Below are 27,038 nucleotides of genomic sequence, written 5' to 3'. Positions count from 1 at the left end.
TTTGGCAGGGTAGGCCTGATTGAGACTTAGGTTTTTGATTTCTATTCAAACCTGTACTTCGAGAGTCTGTTAATTTAGTAAATACCTTTGTTGATGATGTAACTATTCATAGGATTTTGTCATTCACCTGGAATCCCCTGTCACTGTTAATAAACTGGACAGTATTTTGCCCCTGATCCTGACTGCACTTAAGGCTGTTCCAACATCTGGTCCGTACAACACTCACCTTCCTTCCTTTATTCATCCCCCACGGTTTTGTTTTCAGTCCCCCTCTTCCCCTTACCTCCATAGGATTGACTGTGATATTGAGCGCTGAGTCATCCCAGTCCAGCTCTCTCTCTTTGGTTGTGTCTGAGCTCCTGCCCTCCTGTTGGTGTGTCAGGTGAATACGGTAGATGCCTAGCACAACCACCACCACCAGGGTGGCAATACAAATCACTATCACCACTGTGGCAGCACTGGGGACTCCTGGGGGGGGTAAGGAAAGGTCATGTTAATATACTGTATGTTAAGTAACATGATGCACCCACAAGCATATCAAATACTTGGTTATACACGCAACCAAAACATCTCAGGTATTCAGTATGCACACACACATAACGAGAGCATTACCACACACACACACAGACACACACACACACACACAGACACACACACACACACACACACACACACACACACACACACACACACACACACACACACACACACACACACACACACACACACACACACACACACACACACACACACACACACACACAGAGAAGGTCCTAGATCTGTAATGTTGAACTGTTGTGCTGATCTGTACTATACTCTCAAAATAACATCAACACCCTGCCTTCTCTCTCTCTCTCTCCTTCAGATAAGATATTATATCATGTGTGTATTCATCCAGCTACAGAGGACTCTTTTAATTGGTCATTTGATTCAGTCTGCTTCCTTATTACATGTAGAGGGGGAGGGTGTGGGAGAGGAGAAAGAAGAGAGGAGAGAGATCATTTTTTAAACACCAATCCACAGCCTTTGATCTCTCTCATGTTAAAGGCACCCCAGTGTATATACATGAATGCACACAGAATGTTACCGGAGAGTCTGTACGGTCTCCCAACAGAACAATCTACACAGAATGTTACCGGAGGGTCTGTACGGTCTCCCAACAGAACAATCTACACAGAATGTTACTAGAGAGTCTGTACGGTCTCCCAACAGAACAATCTATGCAGAATGTTACTAGAGAGTCTGTACGGTCTCCCAACAGAACAATCTACACAGAATGTTACTAGAGAGTCTGTACGGTCTCCCAACAGAACAATCTACACAGAATGTTACCAGAGAGTCTGTACGGTCTCCCAACAGAACAATCTACACAGAATGTTACTAGAGAGTCTGTACGGTCTCCCAACAGAACAATCTACACAGAATGTTACCGGAGGGTCTGTACGGTCTCCCAACAGAACAATCTACACAGAATGTTACTAGAGAGTCTGTACGGTCTCCCAACAGAACAATCTACACAGAATGTTACTAGAGAGTCAGTACGGTCTCCCAACAGAACAATCTACACAGAATGTTACCAGAGAGTCAGTACGGTCTCCCAACAGAACAATCTACACAGAATGTTACCGGAGGGTCTGTACGGTCTCCCAACAGAACAATCTACACAGAATGTTACCGGAGGGTCTGTACGGTCTCCCAACAGAACAATCTACACAGAATGTTACCGGAGAGGCTGTACGGTCTCCCAACAGAACAATCTACATTATTCACTTCATTAAAGACACCCCTCCATGCACACTTCTCATGTGTCCTCTCTTCCCTCCCTTTCTCTCTCTTCATATCAATGTGTCATCTCCTCCCTCTCACTCTCAATGTTTCTTTTGTCCCTCTCTCTCTCGCTTTCACCTCCCTCTCTCTCTCTCTCTCTTCCACCTCCCTCTCTCTCTTGCTTTCACCTCCCTCTCTCTCTCGTTTTCACCTCCCCCTCTCTCTCGTTTTCACCTCCCTCTCTCTCTCGCTTTCACCTCCCTCTCTCTCTCTCTCTCTTCCACCTCCCTCTCTCTCTTGCTTTCACCTCCCTCTCTCTCTCGTTTTCACCTCCCCCTCTCTCTCGTTTTCACCTCCCTCTCTCTCTCGTTTTCACCTCTCTCTCTCTCTCTCTCTCTCTCTCTCTCTCTCTCACTTTCTCCTCCCTTTCTCTCTCTCTCGCTCTCTCTCTCTCTCTCGCTTTCACCTCCCTCTCTCTCTCTCTCTCATTTTCACCTCCCTCTCTCTCGCTTTCAGCTCCCTCCCTCTCTATCTCTCTCTCTCTCTCGCTTTCTCCTCCCTCTCTCTCTCGCTTTCTCCTCCCTCTCTCTCTCTCGCTTTCTCATCTCATCTCTCTCTCTCTCTCTCGCTTGGGAAACATATGTTAACATTGTCAAAGCAAGTGAAGTAGACAATGTACAAAAAAAAACATTACACTCACAGAAGTGCCTGTCTTCCCTTGAGAGCCAGGTCTGCCTTCGGAGGCCTTTCTCAATAACAAGGTTATGCTCACTGAGTCTGTCCATAGTCAAAGATATCCTTAAGTTTGGGTCAGTCACAGTGGTCAGATATTCGGCCACTGTGTACTCTCTGTTTAGGGCCAGTCACTGTGGTCAGATATTCGGCCACTGTGTACTCTCTGTTTAGGGCCAGTCACCGTGGTCAGATATTCGGCCACTGTGTACTCTCTGTTTAAGGCCAGTCACCGTGGTCAGATATTCGGCCACTGTGTACTCTCTGTTTAGGGCCAGTCACAGTGGTCAGATATTCGGCCACTGTGTACTCTCTGTTTAGGGTCAGTCACAGTGGTCAGGTATTCGGCCACTGTGTACTCTCTGTTTAGGGCCAGTCACAGTGGTCAGATATTTGGCCACTGTGTACTCTCTGTTTAGGGCCAGTCACCGTGGTCAGATATTCGGCCACTGTGTACTCTCTGTTTAGGGCCAAATAGCATTCTCATTTGCTCTGTTTTTTTGACAATTGTTGTAAATAATATACATTTTTTCTCATGATTTGGTTGGTTGGGTGTAATTGTGTTGTCCTGGGGCTCTGTGGGGTCTTTTTGTGTTTGTGAATAGAGCCCCAGGACCAGCTTGCTGAGGGGACTCTTCTCCCGGTTCATATCTCTGCAGGTGATGGCTTTGTTATGGAAGGTTTGGGAATCGCTTCCTTTTAGGTGGTTGTAGAATTTGATGGCTCTTTTCTGGATTTTGATAAATAGCGGGTATCGGCCTAATTCTGCTCTGCATGCATTATTTGGTGTTCTACGTTGTACACAGAGAATATTTTGACAGAATTCTGCATGGAGGGTCTCAATTTGGTGTTGGTCCATTTAGTGAATTCTTGGTTGGTAAGCTCACCCCAGACCTCACAACCGTAAAGGGCAATGACTTCTATAACTGATTCAGGTATATTTAGCCAGATCCTAATTGGTAAGTCAAATTTTATGTTCCTTTTGATGGCATAGAAAGCCCTTCTTGCCTTGTCTCTCAGATCGTTCACAGCTTTGTGGAAGTTACCTGTAGCGCTGATGTTTAGGCCAAGGTATTTTTTGTGTGCTCTAGGGCAACAGTGTCAAGATGATATTTGTATTTCTGGTCCTTGCGATTGAACCTTTTTTGGAACACCCTTATTTTGGTCTTACTGAGATGTACTGTCAGGGCCAAGGACTGGCATAATCTGTGCAGAAGATCTAGGTGCTGCTGTAGGCCCTCCTTGATTGGTGACAGAAGCACCAGATCATCAGCAAACAGTAGACATTTGACTTCAGATTCTAGTAGGGTGAGGCCGGGTGCTGCAGACTGTTCTAGTGCCCTCGCCAATTCATTGATATATACAGTGAGGGAAAAAAGTATTTGATCCCCTGCTGATTTTGTAAGTTGCCCACTGACAAGGAAATGATCAGTCTATACTTTTAATGGTAGGTTTATTTGAACAGTGAGAGACAGAATAACAACAAAAAAATCCAGAAAAACGCATGTCAAAAATGTTATAAATTGATTTGCATTTTAATGAGTGAAATAAGTATTTGACCCCCTCTCAGTCAGAAAGATTTCCTTCTCCCAGGTGTATTTTATACAGGTAACGAGCTGAGGTTAGGAGCACACTCTTAAATGGATTGCTCCTAATCTCAGCTTGTTACCTGTATAAAGGACACCTGTCCACAGAAGCAATCAATCAATCAGATTCCAAACTCTCCTCCATGGCCAAGACTAAAGAGCTCTCCAAGGATGTCAGGGACAAGATTGTAGACCTACACAAGGCTGGAATGGGCTACAAGACCATCACCAAGCAGCTTGGTGGGAAGGTGGGAATAGTTGGTGTATTTATTCGCAAATGGAAGAAACACAAAATAACTGTCAATCTCCCTCGGCCTGGGGCTCCATGCAAGGTCTCACAACGTGGAGTTGCAATGATCATGAGAACCATGAGAATCATGAGGAATCAGCCCAGAACTACATGGGAGGATCTTATCAATGATCTCAAGGCAGCTGGGACCATAGTCACCAAGAAAACAATTAGTAACACACTACGCCGTGAAGGACTGAAATCCTGCAGCTCCCGCAAGGTCCCCCTGCTCAAGAAAGCACATATACATGCATGTCTGAAGTTTGCCAATAAACATCTGAATTATTCAGAGGACAACTGGGTGAAAGTGTTGTGGTCAGATGAGACCAAAATGGAACTCTTTGGCATCAACTCAACTCGCTGTATTTGGAGGAGGAGGAATGCTGCCTATGACCCCAAGAACACCATCCCCACCGTCAAAGAAGGAGGTGGAAACATTATGCTTTGGGTGTGTTTTTCTGCTAAGGGGACAGGACAACTTCACCGCATCAAAAGGACGATGGACGGGGACATGTACCATCAAATCTTGAGTGAGAACCTCCTTCCCTCAGCCAGGGCATTGAAATGGGTCGTGGATGGGTATTCCAGCATGACAATGACCCAAAACACATGGCCAAGGCAACAAAGGAGTGGCTCAAGAAGAAGCACATTAAGGTCCTGGAGTGGCCTAGCCAGTCTCCAGACCTTAATCCAATAGAAAATCTGTGGAGGGAGCTGAAGGTTTGAGTTGCCAAACGTCAGCCTCGAAACCTTAATGACTTGGAGAAGTTCTGCTAAGAGGAGTGGGACAAAATCCCTCCTGAAATGTGTGCAAACCTGGTGGCCAACTACAAGAAACGTCTGACCTCTGTGATTGCCAACAAGGGTTTTGCCAAGTCATGTTTTGCAGAGGGGTCAAATACTTATTTCCCTCATTAAAATGCAAATCAATTCATAACATTTTTAACATGCGTTTTTCTGCATTTTTGTTGTTATTCTGTATCTCACTGTTCAAATAAACCTACCATTAAAATTATAGACGGATCATTTCTTTGTCAGTGGGCAAACGTACAAAATCAGCAGGGGATCAAATACTTTTCCCCCTCACTGTATGTTGAAGAGGGTGGGGCTTAAGCTGCATCCCTGTCTCACCACACGGCCCTGTGGGAAGAGATGTGTTTTTTTTGCCTGTTTAAACTGCACACTTGTTTGTTTACATGGATTTTAAATGTTGTATGTTTTTCTCTCGCTCTTTCTCTCTCTGTGTGTTCAATAATAGTAGCTATTTACACATGCACGCAGAGTCCTCCCCATTCTCCAATAGCACTGTAGTCCAGTTTCTTCTCTCTCTCACACACACATGCACACCCACACACACACATACAAACAGACACAGAGGTGTGTTAAAAGGTGTGTTGGGCTGGAACAGAATTATCCTATGGTAAGTCCTACTTGAGCTGTGTGTGGGGTATAGACTGATGATTCTATAGTCTTACCTGGACCGTGTGTGGGGTATAGACTGTGGACCATGGCCAGATGAGGAACGACTTGCATGTACTGGGACGGGGCTACCATGTGATTGACATGCTCCCCAGCCTCTGATTTGTGGAGTACACTAATCTGGGCGGGGCAAGAATAGAGAGCAAGGTTACAGGTATAATAAATGTCTCAGTAAATATAGGAGTATATTCCAAATAAGGACTATTACACACAGAACCGTCAGAGATTTTCTGGGAAGAGCAAGTTGAAAAGGCAAAGGGTCTCAGGGCAGGAAATGTTTAATCAATTATAATTTCTGGAAGCACAGGAACATTGGAATTCCTGTATTTTTATCGTTCCGCTCTCTAGTCCACTGACCTCCAGGGTGAACTCATTGCTGGTGTAGCGTCCGTTTAGCTCAGAGCAGGTGAGACGGAACTTCCTGTCTGGGTTCTGGGCGGGGTGCCAGTTGTGGTAATGCACCTGCCTGATCACCTGCTCATAATTGGACATGGAGTCCACACCTGAGAGAGATGGTGGACACATTCCTATGGTCACTACCAGTATCATAGATCAGGGGTTATGGATTTAGAGGAAGATAGGGGTTATGGATATAGAGGAAGATAGGGGTTATGGTTATAGAGGAAGATAGGGGTTATGGATATAGAGGAAGATAGGGGTTATGGATATAGAGGAAGGTAGGGGTTATGGATATAGAGGAAGAAAGGGGTTATGGTTATAGAGGAAGATAGGGGTTATGGTTATAGAGGAAGATAGGGGTTATGGATATAGAGGAAGATAGGGGTTATGGATATAGAGGAAGATAGGGGTTATGGTTATAGAGGAAGGTAGGGGTTATGGTTATGGGGTGGTGTGGGGGCTGTGCTTTGGCAAAGTGGGTGGGGTTATATCCTTCCTGTTTGGCCCTGTCTGGGGGTGTCCTCGGATGGGTCCACAGTGTCTCCTGACCCCTCCTGTCTCAGCCTCCAGTATTTATGCTGCAGTAGTTTATGTGTCGGGGGGCTAGGGTCAGTTTGTTATATCTGGAGTACTTCTCCTGTCCTATTCGGTGTCCTGTGTGAATCTAAGTGTGCGTTCTCTAATTCTCTCCTTCTCTCTTTCTTTCTCTCTCTCGGAGGACCTGAGCCCTAGGACCATGCCCCAGGATTACCTGACATGATGACTCCTTGCTGTCCCCAGTCCACCTGGCCGTGCTGCTGCTCCAGTTTCAACTGTTCTGCATTCTTATTATTCGAACATGCTGGTCATTTATGAACATTTGAACATCTTGGCCATGTTCTGTTATAATCTCCACCCGGCACAGCCAGAAGAGGACTGGCCACCCCACATATGCTCTCTCTAATTCTCTCTTTTTTTTCTCTCTCTCGGAGGACCTGAGCCCTAGGACCATGCCCCAGGACTACCTGACATGATGACTCCTTGCTGTCCCCAGTCCATCTGACTGTGCTGCTGCTCCAGTTTCAACTGTTCTGCCTTATTATTATACGACCACGCTGGTCATTTATGAACATTTGAACATCTTGGCCATGTTCTGTTATAATCTCCACCCGGCACAGCCAGAAGAGGACTGGCCACCCCACATAGCCTGGTTCCTCTCTAGGTTTCTTCCTAGGTTTTGGCCTTTCTAGGGAGTTTTTCCTAGCCACCGTGCTTCTACACCTGCATTGCTTGCTGTTTGGGGTTTTAGGCTGGGTTTCTGTACAGCACTTTGAGATATCAGCTGATGTACGAAGAGCTATATAAATCAATTTGATTTGATTTGATTTGATGGTTATAGAGGAAGATGGGGGTTATAGATATAGAGGAAGATAGGGGTTATGGTTATAGAGGAAGATAGGGGTTATGGTTATAGAGGAAGATAGGGGTTATGGTTATAGAGGAAGATATGGGATATGGTTATAGAGGAAGATAGGGGTTATGGTTATAGAGGAAGATATGGGATATGGTTATAGAGGAAGATAGGGGTTATGGTTATAGAGGAAGATAGGGGTTATGGTTATAGAGGAAGATATGGGATATGGTTATAGAGGAAGATAGGGGTTATAGATATAGAGGAAGATATGGGTTATGGTTATAGAGGAAGATAGGGGTTATGGTTATAGAGGAAGATAGGGGTTATGGTTATAGAGGAAGATATGGGATATGGATATAAAGGAAGATAGGGGTTATGGTTATAGAGGAAGATATGGGATATGGATATAAAGGAAGATAGGGGTTATGGTTATAGAGGAAGATAGGGGTTATAGATATATAGGAAGATAGGGGTTATGGTTATAGATGAAGATAGTGGTTACAGATATTGAGGAAGATGGGGGTTATGGTTATAGAGGAAGATAGGGGTTATAGATATATAGGAAGATAGGGGTTATGGTTATAGAGGAAGATAGTGGTTACAGATATTGAGGAAGATGGGGGTTATGGTTATAGAGGAAGATAGGGGTTATGGTTATAGAGGAAGATAGGGGTTATGGTTATAGAGGAAGATAGGGGTTATGGTTATAGAGGAAGATAGGGGTTATGGTTATAGAGGAAGATAGGGGTTATGGATATAGAGGAAGATAGGGGTTATGGTTATAGAGGAAGATAGGGGTTATGGTTAGGTGTTTGCATGGTAACATAGATGGAGGCATGCCAGAGGTGGAGTTGGAGTTGGGGTAGGAGTCAGAGGTTAGATAGGGATTAGAGGTCAGGAAATGTGATGTTTACATGGTAACTTACCGTATATAGACATGCCAGAGGTGGAGTTGGTGGCGTCCAGGTGTTTCCCCAGCAGGGTGCTACGCTGCAGCTGGAGACTCTCCTGCTCTGGCCTCAGCTCCTCCCCCAGCACCAGGATGTCACAGTAGTCCAGGTTATGTATGATCTCCTCCTGGACCCCCGGCCTGCCCGCTGAAACACACACATGTGAGAATGCATGTACACACACACACACACACACACCAGTGGAGGCTCCTCAGAGGAGGAAGGGGAGAAATCCTTTCGTGAATTTCATATAAAAATAAAAATGGTAAAACATTTTTTAAAAGTTGTCCTTTTTAGATAAAACTATAATAAATAAATTAATAAAATCATTTATTAAAACACACCATTTTGCAATGAAGGTCTACAGTAGCCTCAACAGTTCTCTGTAGAGTAGCACCATGGTGTAGCCGGAGGACAGCTAGCTTCTGTCCTCCTCTGGGTATATTCGACTTCAATACAAAACCTAGGAGGCTCATGGTTCTCACCCCTTGCATATACTTACACAGTAATTATAACAACTTCCGGAGGACGTCCTCCAACCTATCAGAGCTCTTGCAGCATGAACTGACATGTTGTTCACCCAATCAAATAATGAATCTAGTACTGAAAGCACAAGATACAGCTAGCTAACACAGCAGTGCATAAACTGCAGTGAGTAGTTAAATTAAAGAGAGAGAAAGAACAGTTATGAACAGTTGAACATAACTGTTGAACATAACTGAACATAACTGTTGAACATAACTGTTGAACATAACTGAACATAACTGTTGAACATAACTGAACATAACTGTTGAACATAACTGTTGAACATAACTGAACATAACTGTTGAACATAACTGTTGAACATAACTGAACATAACTGTTGAACATAACTGTTGAACATAACTGAACATAACTGTTGAACAGTTATGAACAAATTTGAATTTCTTCAAAATGAAGGAGAGGCAAGAGAGAGACAGAGATTGTCATTTGTTTTCAGTTTCAGTTTCACTTACTTAGCTAGAAAGTGCAGCAAGTGTCACAACCCTGACCTTAGAGATCATTTTAATTCTCTATTTGGTTAGGCCAGGGTGTGACTAGGGTGGGCAATCTATGTTTTCTATATCTTTGTTGGCCGGGTATGGTTCCCAATCAGAGGCAGCTGTTTATTGTTGTCTCTGATTGGGGATCAACCTTAGGCAGCCTTTTTTCCACCTGTAATTGATGGGATCTTGTTTTTGTACTGTTGCTTTCCAGCCCTACAGAACTATGCATTTAGTTTTGTATTTTCTTTTCTTTTTTTCGCTGTCATCGATAAAAGAAAGATGTACGCCTACCACGCTGCACCTTGGTCTACTCCTTCCAATGACGAGCATAACAGCAAGCTAGTTAAGCCTACTCAAACACCCTGCTTAAACAGAGGGATGCTATGTTAGCTAGCTGGCTATGACTATCCAACACAACACTGGAACTCTTCCAAGTCAAGGTAAGCTTTTAGTATTACTCATTTATTGTCACTGGGGCCCGCCGGTGTAACTGTTAAACTGCTACCTGACTATACACTGTAACGTTACTGCATGATTTTAGTGGGTTTACTAACGTGTTACTATTAGTTATTTAGCTATGTTGACTATGACGTTACTAGCTAATATGCGACTCGTTTCAGGAAACTTGGCGTATGTCGCGGGTCACTAGGAGAGCCGTTTGAACGTAAACTTTTTATTTTGTATCAAAATGCGTTTTTTTTGGCAGAAATTCCTTCTCGAACATGTGAATTTCATGTGCCTTAATAACAATCTTGTGTGCCATCTGCAAATATGAATACAATTGTTAAATTACGAGCCTAGTTGGTTTAGCCACAGAAAAAGTCTGCAACCTTCTCGCTAGTCATGATTGACTGAGATAATGAGTGGGCTGGACATGCAGAGAGATGAGTTTGGATTGGTCTGCCATATACCATATATTGTTACCATGCAAATATAGCGTCTATTTGAGCTGGTCAGTATGTCTAGGTTATCCTGTCTAACGCATACTTTTTAAGAATGCATTGTGTAGTAAAACAGCATAAGCCTAATGTCAAGTTAAAGTGTACTGTTAGCTAGCTAACATTAGCTGGCTGGCTCGCTAGCTAACATTACGTGTATGTCGAGTTTTGAAATGAGTGGAATTTGAGTATGATACAGTAGCTAAGAAGATGGAGAAAAAGCCTGTGTCATCTTCAAATTAAGGGCTACCATGGCATCCGACGGGAGACGCGTCCATCCATGATGTATATGGGTAAGATAGTATAGCTAGCTACATTTTCAGATATTACATGTCTCCAATTTTGACAGGAAGTGGTTTCATTTCAAGTTAAAGCGTACTGTTAGCTAGCAAACGTTAGCTGGCTGGCTCGTTAGCTAATATTATGTGTATGATCTTATTATTCTTATCTCAGAGCCATTTGCTTGACTAGTTATAGCCTATTGTTAGCTAGCTAACATTGAACCTGGTTGGTTAGCTACCCGCAGATTCATGCAGGGTAGTAACATCATGAGTTGGGATTATGGTTCATTGTTTAGCTAGCTAGCTAGCAAGATACATGTCTTAACAAAATACTCATCTGAGTGTGCCAGGGTGTAGAATAACTGTTTAATTTACGAACCTTCAACACCCGTTGAATATGGCCGATGTCAGTAAACGTTGGCAAAAAAGGGTACAGTAATTCAATTGTTGACAGCAGCACAGTTTCAGTCACCAATGCTCTGGATAACATGAAAACTGCCTTACCAGCTCTGCTAGGGTGAGTAAAATGGTCAGAGTGGGGTGTTCTCTCATTTGTGTCTGGAAGTTGCTAGCAAGCTAGCCAATGTTAGCCATTTAGCTTGGGTGCTTGGCTGCCGTTGTGAGGTCAGAATGTTCGGATCAACCCTACTCATTGGCCAGAGCATCCAGTGTGCTCTCTGAACGCAATGAGAGTGAAACGCTCTAAATGTACTGACGGCACAGTTGCAGTCATCGACGCTCTGGGTTTAGACAAAGAAGGGCTCTCCAGTAGTAGTACCAAAACATTCAAAGGCCAATTTCTCAAAAGTGAGTTTTTTTATTTTTTTATTTTTTTATTTATTTCACCTTTATTTAACCAGGTAGGCTAGTTGAGAACAAGTTCTCATTTGCAACTGCGACCTGGCCAAGATAAAGCATAGCAGTGTGAGCAGACAACAAAGAGTTACACATGGAGTAAACAATTAACAAGTCAATAACACAGTAGAAACCAAAGGGGGAGTCTATATACAATGTGTGCAAAAGGCATGAGGAGGTAGGCAAATAATTACAATTTTGCAGATTAACACTGGAGTGATGAATGATAAGATGGTCATGTACAGGTAGAGATATTGGTGTGCAAAAGAGCAGAAAAGTAAATAAATAAAAACAGTATGGGGATGAGGTAGGTGAGAAAGGGTGGGCTATTTACCAATAGACTATGTACAGCTGCAGCGATCGGTTAGCCGCTCAGATAGCTGATGTTTGAAGTTGGTGAGGGAGATAAAAGTCTCCAACTTCAGCGATTTTTGCAATTCGTTCCAGTCACAGGCAGCAGAGTACTGGAACGAAAGGCGGCCAAATGAGGTGTTGGCTTTAGGGATGATCAGTGAGATACACCTGCTGGAGCGCGTGCTACGGATGGGTGTTGCCATCGTGACCAGTGAGCTGAGATAAGGCGGAGCTTTACCTAGCATGGACTTGTAGATGACCTGGAGCCAGTGGGTCCAAAGCAAAATTACCTTCTCATTGTTCCTCAACTGTAGTGTATGTAAGGGAACACCCCCCTGAAATGTACAAAAATGAATGGGAAGTCATTGGCACTGTACACACCATATACACAGTGTCCAATACCACTGAATTCGGCGTTGTTTCATTCAAAGTTGATTGCAAATGCCATATGGCAAATGCCAAGTGTAACACTGCAAAAATCCAACAGATGGCGAGTGCGCTCCACTGTGATTTTTCATATTGCAAATGTAACACAAGTCAAGACCCAAAGGTAAAATTTTGAAAAACTTACCCCCTTAATAAGTGTTAGGGGGCAGTATTTTCATTTTTGGAAAAGAAATGTTCCCGTTTTAAACGGGATATTTTGTCCGGAAAAGATGTTAGAATATGCATATAATTGACAGCTTTGGATAGAAAACACTCTAACATTTCCAAAACTGTAAAGATATTGTCTGTGAGTATAACAGAACTGATGTTGCAGGCGAAAGCCTGAGAAAAATCCAATCCGGAAGTGCCCCAGGTTTTGAAAGCGCTGCGTTCCAATGACTCCCTATTCAGCTGTGAATGTACCATCAACGAGCTTACACTTTCTACGTATTCCCCAAGGTGTCTACAGCATTGTGACGTAGATTTAAGCATTTCTGTTGAAGAATAGCCGTAGGCGGCCACATTGCGTAAGTGGTCACATGGTGGCTCCGAGAGAGATTCTCGCGTAAAATACAGAGGTAGCCATTACTCCAATCGGTCCTAGTGAAAAACAAATTGTCCCGATGGATATATTATCAAATAGATATTAGAAAAACACCTTGAGGATGGATTCTAAACAACGTTTGCCATGTTTCTGTCGATATTATGGAGCTAATTTGGAATATCTTTCGGAGTTGTGGTGACCGCAATTTCCGGGCGATCTCTCAGCCAAACGTGAAGAACAAATGGAGCTATTTCGCCTACAAAAATAATCTTTTGGGAAAAAATGAACTTTGGCTGTCTACCTGGGAGTCTCGTGAGTGAAAACATCCGAAGTTCATCAAAGGTAAAAAATGTAATTTGATTGCTTTTCTGATTTCCGTGACAAGGTTGTCTGCTGCTAGCAAGGCATAATGCTATGCTAGGCTATGATAAACTTACACAAATGCTTGTCTAGCATTGGCTGTAAAGCATATTTTGAAAATCTGAGATGACAGGGTGATTAGCAAAAGGCTAAGCTGTGTTCCAATATATTTCACTTGTGATTTTCATGAATAGGAAGATTTTCTAGGAAGATTTATGTCCGTTGCGTTATGCTAATTAGTGTCAGATGATGACAACGGTCCCGTTCACGGGATGGGGTGTCACTACAGGTTAAAAAAGTGCTTTATGGACCGTTTTTCGAAATTCTTTCAATAGACATTTACCATCACAAATTTTTCATGCTCAAAAATACTGCAGAAATGCTAAATTGACTGGCCTGATGAACTCGGGATGGCCGGGCAGTGATAGTGGTTCCTCTCCATCGCTCGTTGTGTTGATTTCATCATGTCCATTTGGTGATGTTTTTCACTGTTGAATCATATTGCAAATGCACGTGCATTTGCAATATGTTTCAATGGGCATTTACCATCACGAATCTGTGATGCTCAAAAATCCTGCAGGAATGACTGGCCCGAAGAACTCGGGATGGCCGGGCAGTGTTTCTGGTTCCTCTCGCTCGTTGGTGTTGATTTCAGAATGCAATTAGGGTGATGCCCCTCTCTGTTTAAACATATTGCAAATGGAAAAAAGTCAGCCAGCAAGTCACTGTCCATAAGTCAATTAGATGTCATTCTGACACCAAACTGATACCATCTGACACCACACCCACTTTTTCCAACTCGTTTAGAAGCCAACTATCACATATTTCAGAGCAGGCCCATAATTCACAGCGCCTTCAGTTAAAAAAATAATACAAATCTAAAACACATAGTTACGTTCTAGCTGCGGGTCCAGTTCTGACATTATGTATAGGCCTATGCGAGGTGACCCCGAATCCCGAGTTTCGGCTCGATAGCTCATTCGGTGCCCGAGCAAGACCTTAATTGGTGCTGAAAATCCACGTTTTTCCATGCCTTGCTACGGGGTCCTTGAATGAGCTATCGGACAGAAACGTTAGGGTCCGTCTCTATGGGCCGAGCCAGTTTTAATGCACCTGGTCTTGTGACTCTGGGACTTTTCTAAATGTCGTCATTTTCGTAATGGTCAAAATGAATTGAAGTCATTGCAAATGTACGAGGCTGTTTCTCGGTCCAAGAACCTTCTAGAGCCACATAACTCACCACACACTATCGACCTGTGCTCTAGAACAGGTTTCTAAAGTTTCAGAAATCTAGGTCTGACGGTTCTTTTTTAGTTAGAACAAAGGTAACTATTGCAGGCTCTGTCTGTCTCTACGCACCACACTGTGTCCCTCCGTCCAAGCTGTGTGTGTGTGTGAGTTTTTCTTGGAAATGTTATGAGAGAAATGAGTGATTTACAGTTCATGAGGGTTGCCTAATCGCACATATAAAGTTTTGGAAAGATCTGACTTTTTTTAACCAATCGAAACACCAATTATGGCACTTCCGGTTGGCACAGGAAGCTAAAAGTAAACACATATCCTCATTGAGGTATGCTTTTACAGAATCCTGAGGTTTAAGTCTATATGTTAAGAACTGACTGATTTACACAGGGTTGAATTCACTATTTCTATAAAACATCAGGTTGGGTATGGAAAAACACTTTTAGGGTGATTTTAACCACTTCCGGTTGCTTCAGAAAGGTTAGAATCGACACAGGTAGACGGCATAGTGGCCTGATGGACTGTCATCGAAGACAGGTTCATAAGGCATTCATAACCCACATAGGCTTCAGGTTGACTTTAGAGGAGCAGACAATGTATTCCTATGGGGAGAGAAGTCATTGTAATCTGTGAGATCAAAAAACACTGATTTACTGTTAAGGGTTAATGCCACATGGTCAAGGTTAGGCTTGCACAGATTGGGAGGACCTTGGGAACGTACCTGAGGTCGAATTGTGCTTCTCACCCTAACGGTTGTCTCACGGTCACCCAAAAGCAAATTACATTTAGGGCCAGGCTTCATTTTGGACCTACTTTTTTCGCGGTCGCTGCACTCAGAGCAAGCTACGGTCAAACGGGGCATCTCGTTGAACTCGGCACGGCCTTGAGAATATGGAAATGCCATTGCAGGCTCTGTGTGTCTTTAAGCACCGCACTTTGTCACTCCATCCTTGCTGTGTGTGTGTGTGTGAGAGAGCTTTTCTTTGGCATCTGTTGGGAAAAATGACTGATTTACAGTTCATGAGGGTTGCTTAATCACACATATGAAGTTTTAAAAAGATCTGACCTTTTAACCCTTCAAAACAGCACCTATGACACCATTTTAAGGCACTTCCGGTTGGCACATGAAGCTGAAAGTCAACACATATCCTCCTTGGGGTAGGCACTTATAGAATTTTGAGTTTTAAGTCTTTATGTTAAGAACTGACTTATTTATGGAGGGTTTAGTGAGTGTGTGTTAATTCAGAAAATCACAGAAAATCACAGAAATCTCGCAGAGCTCCGAAGCACACTTTAAAAAGATTTGTATGAACACGCTGCAACTGGATCTGTAACTTAAAAAAAAAAACTATTTTTGAAGATCACCAATTTGACATTGTACGATTTCTCTTAAATGACAATAGATACATGGCCGATTCTTTTTTTATTGACACCGTAGGTTTCATTACTTTGACGTGAAGCGGAAGAATTATTGCTCTATTTTCATTTTTGACCTTTAGTCCCAGAAAAATGTCCATAACCCAAAAACTGTTGAGGCCTAGATGTCATCTTGTTCGGGGCAAACTGCCCATTATGCCAAACCTATGCTCACCAAGTTTCGTATTCAAAATCTTTTTCGTTTAGGAGATAAGGCCACGTCGTGATTGGTGATGTTTTGTACATTTGCAATATGATTCCATTCACCCTCTTGTGGAATTTACAGGGAGAGCGAAAAAATGACCAAAATTCGAAAATTTTATCAAATGGAAACCGAATGTCCGAGAGAGTTTGTTTGATGACTTCCTGGAAGATCCGGCCCTGCCGCACGGCCCGACCCCATCCGCAAATTTTTGAAATGTTGTCGGACAGCTAGTAAGGGACCGTACATTTGCAATGTGGTCTTTCTCACTAACCATATGGCAAATGTAAACATGTTCCCTTAAGGTATGATATAGAACCTTATAGCTGAGTCTCTGCTTTAATCCAATGTAAAAAACACAATTTAAAATGGTACAAAAGACTGATTTGAACCGGTCGGTCACATATTGTGACAACGATGTAGGCTGTGTTTAGTGGAAAGGTTTTTACGCCTGGTCACATACAGCTGATGTGTTGTGCATTAAATTTCACAAACGAAGGAAAAAGGTGAGAGGAGAGCACATAGATGCGAGAAGGAATGCAACGTGGCTGCTATGAATGTGAACTGTGTTTATGCTTGACAAGGGGTGTTATTCATTCCGCCGATTCTGTTGACAAACATTTCTTAAACGGAAGCAAAGAGAGCGAAACGGTGATAAACATACCTGAATTTGTCCAATAGAAACTCTCTTCTTAAACTGTTGGACTAATGATTGCACCTTAGATCAGCTAGATGCATGCAAGAGTTTGCAAGGCGGTATTGAATGTCACCTAAACATTTTCTCTCGACATGTGTGCAGGTCAGCTAGGCTAGGTTATAGCAACCTCATGATGGGTATCGGGAAAATTAGATTATCATGTAGTAGCCTAAACCCATCGATGTTACATTGAACCGGGTGAATGAATGAGAGTCATCCAATATGCCCTAATAGAAATAAGGCAATGCTCATAAAATGTTTTTGTCCTCACTCAACTTAAACGGCACAGACCGCCACACACACACACACACACACACACACACACACACACACACACACACACACACACACACACACACACACACACACACACACACACACACAGTATTCCGAACTGTGCAAATTAACTAAACTAAACTTAATTTACCCTAATGAAAATTGTATCACCACCTACAAAAGTGTCCATTAATGACAAAGCACATACATTTCCTATTGCTGCAGGGTTATTTTCCTGCTGTGAGAAGCAGGGTCAAATTAAGATAGTGCATCTGTACACAACAACATTATCCAAGACAAAAATGTTTCATTTCCACAATTCCACACGAACAAACTTAAACTAACAAACAATTTTAGCCAAAACACAGTTCAAACAGGCCCTCTATCGCTACACAATCAGCCAGCCTGATGTCACAGAGTCTGCTGTACAGCCTGCTAACCGGTAAGACACAGGTCTCTGTAGCGCTCCATGCCTCTCAGCCTGCTGTGTTCTCTCCTGGGTGGGCTAACATCTGCCATGCCCACTCCACAGCCTCCCTATGGTGAGGCACTCCTCAGAGCAGGGGCTGTCCCTGGAACAGCAGGGTTCCCGGGAGACCCTGGGTCTCCTCTATCCCTGGCTGAGGCTTGATTGATTGCAGAGCTGTGCTAACTGGGAGAAGGAGGGGAAACATCTGGAGCTGAGTAGACCCCCTGAGACACAGACAGAGAGAGATGGAGGGAGGGGAGAGGGAAAGTTAAGAAATAACTGGAGACACAGTGGAGAGAAGAGGAGAGCATGTGCTGGTGGTAAGGAAAGAGTATGACAGACTAACAAAGAAAGAGAAAAGGAGAATAAGAGGGCAAACAGTGAAACCTGAAAGAAAGAGTGAGAGAGAGAGACAGAGAGAGACAGAGAGACAGAGAGAGAGAGAGAAACATGACCATATTAGAGACACATATTTCCCTCAGATTACACAGATCCACAAAGAATTCGAAAACAAATCCAATTTTGATAAACTCCCATATCTACTGAGTGAAATTCCACTGTGTGCCATCACAGCAGCAAGATTTGTGACCTGTTGCTACAAGAAAAGGGCAACCAGTGAAGAACAAACACCATTGTAAATGCAACCCATATTTATGCTTATTTATTTTCCCTTGTGTACCCTTAACCATTTGTACATTGTTGCAACACTGTAAATATACTTAATATGACATTTGTATTGTCTTTATTGTTTTGAAACTTCTGTATGTGTAATGTTTACTGTTAATTTTTATTGTTTATTTCACTTTGTATATTATCTACTTCACTTGCTTTGGCAATGTTAACACATGTTTCCCATGCCAATAAAGCCCCTTGAATTGAATTGAATTATCATAGAGAGAGACAGTTAGTGCTAAATACGGCTGCTAGAATCCTGACTAGAACCAAAAATGTGATCATATTACTCCAGTGCTAGCCTCCCTACACTGGCTTCCTGTCAAGGCAAGGGCTGATTTCAAGGTTTTACTGCTAACCTACAAAGCATTACATGGGCTTGCTCCTACCTATCTCTCTGATTTGGTCCTGCCGTTCATACCTACACGTACGCTACGGTCACAAGACGCAGGCCTCCTAATTGTCCCTAGAATTTCTAAGCAAACAGCTGGAGGCAGGGCTTTCTCCTATAGAGGTCAATTTTTATGGAAAGGTCTGCCCACGCGAGAGACACAAACTCAGTCTCAACCTTTAAGTCTTTACTGAAGACTCATCTCTTCAGTGGGTCATATGATTGAGTGTAGTCTGGCCCAGGAGTGTGAAGGTGAACGGAAAGGCTCTGGAGCAACGAACCGCCCTGGCCTGTTCCCTTCTTTCCACTGGGATTCTCTGCCTCTAACCCTATTACAGGGGCTGAGTCACTGGCTTACTGGTGCTCTTTCATGCCGTCCCTAGGAGGGGTGCGTCACTTGAGTGGGTTGAATCACTGATGTGATCTTCCTGTCTGTGTTGGCGCCCCCCCCTTGGGTTGTGCCGTGGCGGAGATCTTTGTGGGCTATACTCGGCCTTGTCTCAGGATGGTAAGTTGGTGGTTGAAGATCAAATCAAATGTTATTTGTCACATACACATGGTTAGCAGATGTTAATGAGAGTGTAGCGAAATGCTTGTGCTTCTAGTTCCGACTATGCAGTAATAAACAACAAGTAATCTAGCTAACAATTCCAAAATTACTACCTTATAGACACAAGTGTAAGGGGATAAAGAATATGTACATAAAGATATATGAATGAGTGATGGTACAGAGTGGCATAGGCAAGATACAGTAGATGGTATTGAGTACAGTATATACATATGAGATGAGTATGTAAACAAAGTGGCATAGTTAAAGTGGCTAGTGATACATGTATTACATAAGGATGCAGTAGATGATATAGAGTACAGTATATACGTATACATATGAGATGAATAATGTAGGGTATGTAAACATTATATAAGGTAGCATTGTTTAAAGTGGCTAGTGATATATTTTACATAATTTCCCATCAATTCCCATTATTAAAGTGGCTGGAGTTGAGTCAGTGTGTTGGCAGCAGCCACTCAATGTTAGTGGTGGCTGTTTAACAGTCTGATGGCCTTGAGATAGAAGCTGTTTTTCAGTCTCTCGGTCCCAGCTTTGATGCACCTGTACTGACCTCGCCTTCTGGATGACAGCGGGGTGAACAGGCAGTGGCTCGGGTGGTTGTTGTCCTTGATGATCTTTATGGCCTTCCTGTGACATCGGGTGGTGTACGTGTCCTGGAGGGCAGGTAGTTGTGCAGACCTCACTACGCTCTGGAGAGCCTTATGGTTGTGGGTGGAGCAGTGTCCGTACCAGGTGGTGATACAGCCCGCCAGGATGCTCTCGATTGTGCATCTGTAGAAGTTTGTGAGTGCTTTTGGTTACAAGCCAAATTTCTTCAGCCTCCTGAGGTTGAAGAGGCGCTGCTGCGCCTTCTTCACGATGCTGTCTGTGTGGGTGGACCAATTCAGTTTGTCTGTGATGTGTACGCCGAGGAACTTAAAACTTACTACCCTCTCCACTACTGTTCCATCGATGTGGATAAGGGGGTGTTCCCTCTGCTGTTTCCTGAAGTCCACAATCATCTCCTCAGTTTTGTTGACGTTGAGTGTGAGGTTATTTTCCTGACACCACACTCCGAGGGCCCTCACCTCCTCCCTGTAGGCCATCTCGTCGTTGTTGGTAATCAAGCCTACCACTGTTGTGTCGTCCGCAAACTTGATGATTGAGTTGGAGGCGTGCGTGGCCACGCAGTCGTGGGTGAACAGGGAGTACAGGAGAGGGCTCAGAACGCACCCTTGTGGGGCCCCAGTGTTCGCTTTTAACGGACCTCTGAGACTATCACAGTGCAGGTGCATTTATACGGAGACTTGATTACACACAGGTGGATTGTATTTATCATCATTAGTCATTTAGGTCAACATTGGATCATTCAGAGATCCTCACTGAACTTCTGGAGAGAGTTTGCTGCACTGAGAGTAAAGGGGCTGAATAATTTTGCACGCCCAATTTTTCAGTTTTTGATTTGTTAAAAAAGTTTGAAATATCCAATAAATGTCGTTCCACTTCATGATTGTGTCCCGCTTGTTGTTGATTCTTCACAAAAAAATACAGTTTTATATCTTTATGCTTGAAGCCTGAAATGTGGCAAAAGGTCGCAAAGTTCAAGGGGGCCGAATACTTTCGCAAGGCACTGTATTCTTGGGTTGTGTATGTCGTCTGAGCGCCGTACTCAGATTATTGCATGGTTTGCTTTTTCCGTAAAGTTGTTTTGAAATCTGACACAGTGGTTGCATTAAGGAGAAGTACATCCTTAAATCTGTGAATAACACTTGTATCTTTTATTAATGTTTATTATGAGTATTTCTGTGATTTGATGTGGCTCCGAGCAAATTCACGGGATGTTTTGGAGGCAAAGCCAAATGTAAACTGAGGTTTTTGGATATAAATATGAACTTGATCGAACAAAACATACATGTATTTTGTAACATGTTGTCCCGGGAGTGTCATCTGATGAAGAATATCAAAGGTTAGTGATCAATTTCATCAATATTTCAGTTTTTTGTCACTCCGCTCTTTGCTTGGAAAATCGTTGTATGCTTTCTGTGACTAGTTGCTGACCTAACATAATGATATGTTCTGCTTTCGCAAAAAAGCTTTTTTGAAATCGGACACTGTGGTTGGATTAACAAGAATTGTATCTTTAAAATGGTGCCTAATACTTGTATGTTTGAGGAAATTGAATAATGAGATTTCTGTTGATTGAATTTGGCGCTGCAATTTAATTTGCTGTTGGCGAGGGGTTCCGCTAGCAGAACGGGCTTAACCAGTCCTAGTCAGGGTAGTGACTGGTGACCCTTTCTCCACACTAAGTACCTGTCTAATCCTGCTGTGTGAGCCAAACTTATGACTTCTAAAGGAACTGTGAATGGAGGGGGAGGCAGAACAGAGCTGGCCTGTATTACTGGCATTAAGACTTGCCCTCTCTCCTACTCTCCCCAGCATCTACAGTCCAGCCCCCTGCTGACTAAGACCTCTGCTTACCAGACAAATGATTCTATGGGTTCCTGCCTGGCTGAACTGCAAATGGAAATGACATTTTAATACCAGCTCTTGTCTTCTCAGAGCGGAGACTGGGATCAACACGGAACAGCTCTGACTCAGCCTTGACGCTTTAGCTGCCAATTAGACAGCGATAACCAGAGGTTTCACTCGCTCCATTGCCAGGGAGTTGGAAAAAAACCCTGCATCGCTTTCAGGACTCAGACTCTCTCTTTCCTCCTCATGTTCTGCCTCTGAAATGGAGACCACAGCTGGAAGCTATAGATTAACCAAGTCTTCTGTGACTAGGAGTGTGTGGCTAATGGTGTGTGTGTATGTGTGTGTGTGTGTGTTTGTGAGTGTGTGTTTGTGTAGAGAGGAGTTGATGAAATTCCATAATAAGAGGAGATGTTGTACACTCCAGAGTTTAAACAAATAGTTTAGTGGTGCTGTCCCCTTTCGGACCATATCATTATTACCCCTCTGCTATTCTCTGTCTATTGATCTCTCTCTGTCTCTCTGTCTCTCTTTCGCTCTGGTTTGCACCCAGTGTCTATCCGTTTCTCTACCTCACACACACACACACACACACACACACACACACACACACACACACACACACACACACACACACACACACACACACACACACACACACACACACACACACACACACACACACACACACACACACACACACACACACGCCTCTATGCCTGTACCCTGTACCGGTATGGTGTGAGGCTGTGTCTCCCTTGGTGACAGTACTGATGATGTGAAGGTCCTGGAACAGAGTGAGTCCGGCTGGACCTCTGAGGTCAGCTGCTGGCCTGGTCAGTCTGTCCACCCCAGCTATGGTGATCCTGGGTTCACTGGGCTGCAGCACCATCACCACTGCATCGATGTCCGGGATGGAGATACACGTGTCCTCCCCAAAACACCTTGGAGATGGAGAGTAGGGAAGGGTTGAATGTTTGTGTACTGTATGTTTCAGTATGTTTGCCTGGGTATCACTTTAGGTAAGTGTGAAATATCAGAGCCATTGTGCCCTTAGAATGCTTAGATACTTTGAGAATGTGTGTGTGGGTTAATTCCAGGAATCAGCAACCTTGGAAGGTTAAACAAGCCTCCCCAAGTACACTGTAGGGGTGGTGAGGCTGACCGAACTGTGACAGACTCCCAGAGAGCAACAACACACAGACAGTGATGCAGACATCTAACATAGACATGCAAAAAATAATATGACACATACTGCATAAACAATACAGACTAGACATCAATCAACGAGAAACCATAGAGAGAGAGAAAGGGAGGCTGAGGAGAGAGAGAGAGAGAGAAGGGCAGGCTGAGGAGAGAGAAAGAGAGAGAGAGAGAGAGAGATGCGAAAGCTTGTAGCAAGTAGAGGAATGTTTTTCACATACATCGAGTTACAGAGGAGGGAGATGAACATCTGTCAATGTCTGGGACTGGGAAAGGGAAGAAAAAAATGTTGCACGACAACAGCTCTTTGTTCTGTTGGAGCTTTGCATAAGGAGGTTCTGACTCGTTCACAATTACCTGTGATTACCCGTCATACCAGTTTGCTGCTAGCCTATTTCATGTTTAATTTCATGCCTAAACACCGCTGTAAACTTCATCACATAGCACTAATACACAGGGGTTTCAGAACCATATTTCCCCTTTTCTGGTGCTTTCAGTCAAGCGTGGTATAGCCTACTCTCCCTTTCTCTTTTTCTGTTAAGAGTTGATCCGCATGTTGTGTCTTTCCCCTCCTCAGCAGGGTATTGTTGTGGAGAGGAGCCGGAGACAGTGGAGCGGCAGGGTATTGTTGTGGAGAGGAGGCAGAGACAGTGGAACGGCAGGATATTGTTGTGGAGAGGAGGCAGAGACAGTGGAGCGGCAGGGTATTGTTGTGAAGAGGAGGCAGAGACAGTGGAGCGGCAGGGTATTGTTGGGGAGAGGAGACAGAGACAGTGGAGCGGCAGGGTATTGTTGTGGAGAGGAGGCAGAGACAGTGGAATAGCAGGGTATTGTTGTGGAGAGGAGACAGAGACAGTGGAACGGCAGGGTATTGTTGTGGAGAGGAGGCAGAGACAGTGGAACGGCAGGGTATTGTTGTGGAGAGGAGGCAGAGACAGTGGAATGGCAGGGTATTGTTGTGGAGAGGAGGCAGAGACAGTGGAGCGGCAGGGTATTGTTGTGGAGAGGAGGCAGAGACAGTGGAACGGCAGGGTATTGTTGTGGAGAGGAGACAGAGACAGTGGAACGGCAGGGTATTGTTGTGGAGAGGAGACAGTGGAGCGGCAGGGTATTGTTGTGGAGAGGAGACAGAGACAGTGGAGCGGCAGGGTTTTGTTGTGGAGAGGAGGCAGAGACAGTGGAACGGCAGGGTATTGTTGTGGAGAGGAGGCAGAGACAGTGGAGCGGCAGGGTTTTGTTGTGGAGAGGAGGCAGAGACAGTGGAACGGCAGGGTATTGTTGTGGAGAGGAGGCAGAGACAGTGGAGCGGCAGGGTATTGTTGTGGAGAGGAGGCAGAGACAGTGGAGTGGCAGGGTATTGTTGTGGAGAGGAGGCAGAGACAGTGGAATGGCAGGGTATTGTTGTGGAGGAGACAGAGACAGTGGAACGGCAGGGTATTGTTGTGGAGAGGAGACAGAGACAGTGGAGCGGCAGGGTATTGTTGTGGAGAGGAGGCAGAGACAGTAGAGCGGCAGGGTATTGTTGTGGAGAGGAGGCAGAGACAGTGGAGCGGCAGGGTATTGTTGTGGAGGAGACAGAAACAGTGGAGCAGCAGGGTATTGTTGTGGAGAGGAGGCAGAGACAGTGGAGTGGCAGGGTATTGTTGTGGAGAGGAGGCAGAGACAGTGGAACGGCAGGGTATTGTTGTGGAGAGGAGGCAGAGACAGTGGAGCGGCAGGGTATTGTTGTGGAGAGGAGGAAGAGACAGTGGAACGGCAGGGTATGGTTGTGGAGGAGACAGAGACAGTGGAACGGCAGGGTATTGTTGTGGAGGAGACAGAGACAGTGGAGCGGCAGGGTATTGTTGTGGAGAGGAGGCAGAGACAGTGGAGCGGCAGGGTATTGTTGTGGAGAGGAGGCAGAGACAGTGGAGCGGCAGGGTATTGTTGTGGAGAGGAGGCAGAGACAGTGGAACGGCAGGGTATTGTTGTGGAGAGGAGGCAGAGACAGTGGAGCGGCAGGGTATTGTTGTGGAGAGGAGGCAGAGACAGTGGAACGGCAGGGTATTGTTGTGGAGAGGAGACCGAGACAGTGGAACGGCAGGGTATTGCTGTGGAGAGGAGACAGTGGAGCGGCAGGGTATTGTTGTGGAGAGGAGGCAGAGACAGTGGAGCAGCAGGGTATTGTTGTGGAGAGGAGACAGAGACAGTGGAGCGGCAGGGTATTGTTGTGGAGAGGAGGCAGAGACAGTGGAGCGGCAGGGTATTGTTGTGGAGAGGAGGCAGAGACAGTGGAACGGCAGGGTATTGTTGTGGAGAGGAGGCAGAGACAGTGGAGCGGCAGGGTATTGTTGTGGAGAGGAGGCAGAGACAGTGGAGCGGCAGGGTATTGTTGTGGAGAGGAGGCAGAGAGAGTGGAGCGGCAGGGTATTGTTGTGGAGAGGAGGCAGAGACAGTGGAACGGCAGGGTATTGTTGTGGAGAGGAGACAGTGGAGCGGCAGGGTATTGTGGTGGAGAGGAGGCAGAGACAGTGGAACGGCAGGGTATTGTTGTGGAGAGGAGGCAGAGACAGTGGAACGGCAGGGTATTGTTGTGGAGAGGAGACAGTGGAGCGGCAGGGTATTGTGGTGGAGAGGAGGCAGAGACAGTGGAGCGGCAGGGTATTGTTGTGGAGAGGAGGCAGAGACAGTGGAGCGGCAGGGTATTGTTGTGGAGAGGAGGCAGAGACAGTGGAGCGGCAGGGTATTGTTGTGAAGAGGAGGCAGAGACAGTGGAGCGGCAGGGTATTGTTGGGGAGAGGAGACAGAGACAGTGGAGCGGCAGGGTATTGTTGTGGAGAGGAGGCAGAGACAGTGGAATAGCAGGGTATTGTTGTGGAGAGGAGACAGAGACAGTGGAACGGCAGGGTATTGTTGTGGAGAGGAGGCAGAGACAGTGGAACGGCAGGGTATTGTTGTGGAGAGGAGGCAGAGACAGTGGAATGGCAGGGTATTGTTGTGGAGAGGAGGCAGAGACAGTGGAGCGGCAGGGTATTGTTGTGGAGAGGAGGCAGAGACAGTGGAACGGCAGGGTATTGTTGTGGAGAGGAGACAGAGACAGTGGAACGGCAGGGTATTGTTGTGGAGAGGAGACAGTGGAGCGGCAGGGTATTGTTGTGGAGAGGAGACAGAGACAGTGGAGCGGCAGGGTTTTGTTGTGGAGAGGAGGCAGAGACAGTGGAACGGCAGGGTATTGTTGTGGAGAGGAGGCAGAGACAGTGGAGCGGCAGGGTTTTGTTGTGGAGAGGAGGCAGAGACAGTGGAACGGCAGGGTATTGTTGTGGAGAGGAGGCAGAGACAGTGGAGCGGCAGGGTATTGTTGTGGAGAGGAGGCAGAGACAGTGGAGTGGCAGGGTATTGTTGTGGAGAGGAGGCAGAGACAGTGGAATGGCAGGGTATTGTTGTGGAGGAGACAGAGACAGTGGAACGGCAGGGTATTGTTGTGGAGAGGAGACAGAGACAGTGGAGCGGCAGGGTATTGTTGTGGAGAGGAGGCAGAGACAGTAGAGCGGCAGGGTATTGTTGTGGAGAGGAGGCAGAGACAGTGGAGCGGCAGGGTATTGTTGTGGAGGAGACAGAAACAGTGGAGCAGCAGGGTATTGTTGTGGAGAGGAGGCAGAGACAGTGGAGTGGCAGGGTATTGTTGTGGAGAGGAGGCAGAGACAGTGGAACGGCAGGGTATTGTTGTGGAGAGGAGGCAGAGACAGTGGAGCGGCAGGGTATTGTTGTGGAGAGGAGGAAGAGACAGTGGAACGGCAGGGTATGGTTGTGGAGGAGACAGAGACAGTGGAACGGCAGGGTATTGTTGTGGAGGAGACAGAGACAGTGGAGCGGCAGGGTATTGTTGTGGAGAGGAGGCAGAGACAGTGGAGCGGCAGGGTATTGTTGTGGAGAGGAGGCAGAGACAGTGGAGCGGCAGGGTATTGTTGTGGAGAGGAGGCAGAGACAGTGGAACGGCAGGGTATTGTTGTGGAGAGGAGGCAGAGACAGTGGAGCGGCAGGGTATTGTTGTGGAGAGGAGGCAGAGACAGTGGAACGGCAGGGTATTG

General features: G+C 45.1%; 1 protein-coding gene across 1 annotated transcript in view; it reads right to left on the bottom strand.

The window, feature by feature from the left end:
• Positions 1–27,038, bottom strand: part of LOC109909471 (calsyntenin-2-like) — a 420,037-nt gene that overhangs the window by 13,337 nt on the left and 379,662 nt on the right. Inside the window, exons 12-16 of the mRNA XM_031795495.1 lie at positions 22,501–22,712; positions 8,572–8,742; positions 6,211–6,356; positions 5,850–5,973; positions 284–468 (exon numbers count right to left, since the gene is read on the bottom strand). Of these exons, the coding sequence (XP_031651355.1) occupies positions 284–468; positions 5,850–5,973; positions 6,211–6,356; positions 8,572–8,742; positions 22,501–22,712 (838 nt within the window). The remainder of the gene's footprint in view (positions 1–283; positions 469–5,849; positions 5,974–6,210; positions 6,357–8,571; positions 8,743–22,500; positions 22,713–27,038) is intronic.

This window comes from Oncorhynchus kisutch, linkage group LG18 (genome assembly GCF_002021735.2).
Source record: "Oncorhynchus kisutch isolate 150728-3 linkage group LG18, Okis_V2, whole genome shotgun sequence".
Taxonomy (NCBI): domain Eukaryota; kingdom Metazoa; phylum Chordata; class Actinopteri; order Salmoniformes; family Salmonidae; genus Oncorhynchus; species Oncorhynchus kisutch.
Note: the sequence above shows the minus strand (reverse complement) of the source record. Positions and strands in the feature narration are given on the sequence as shown.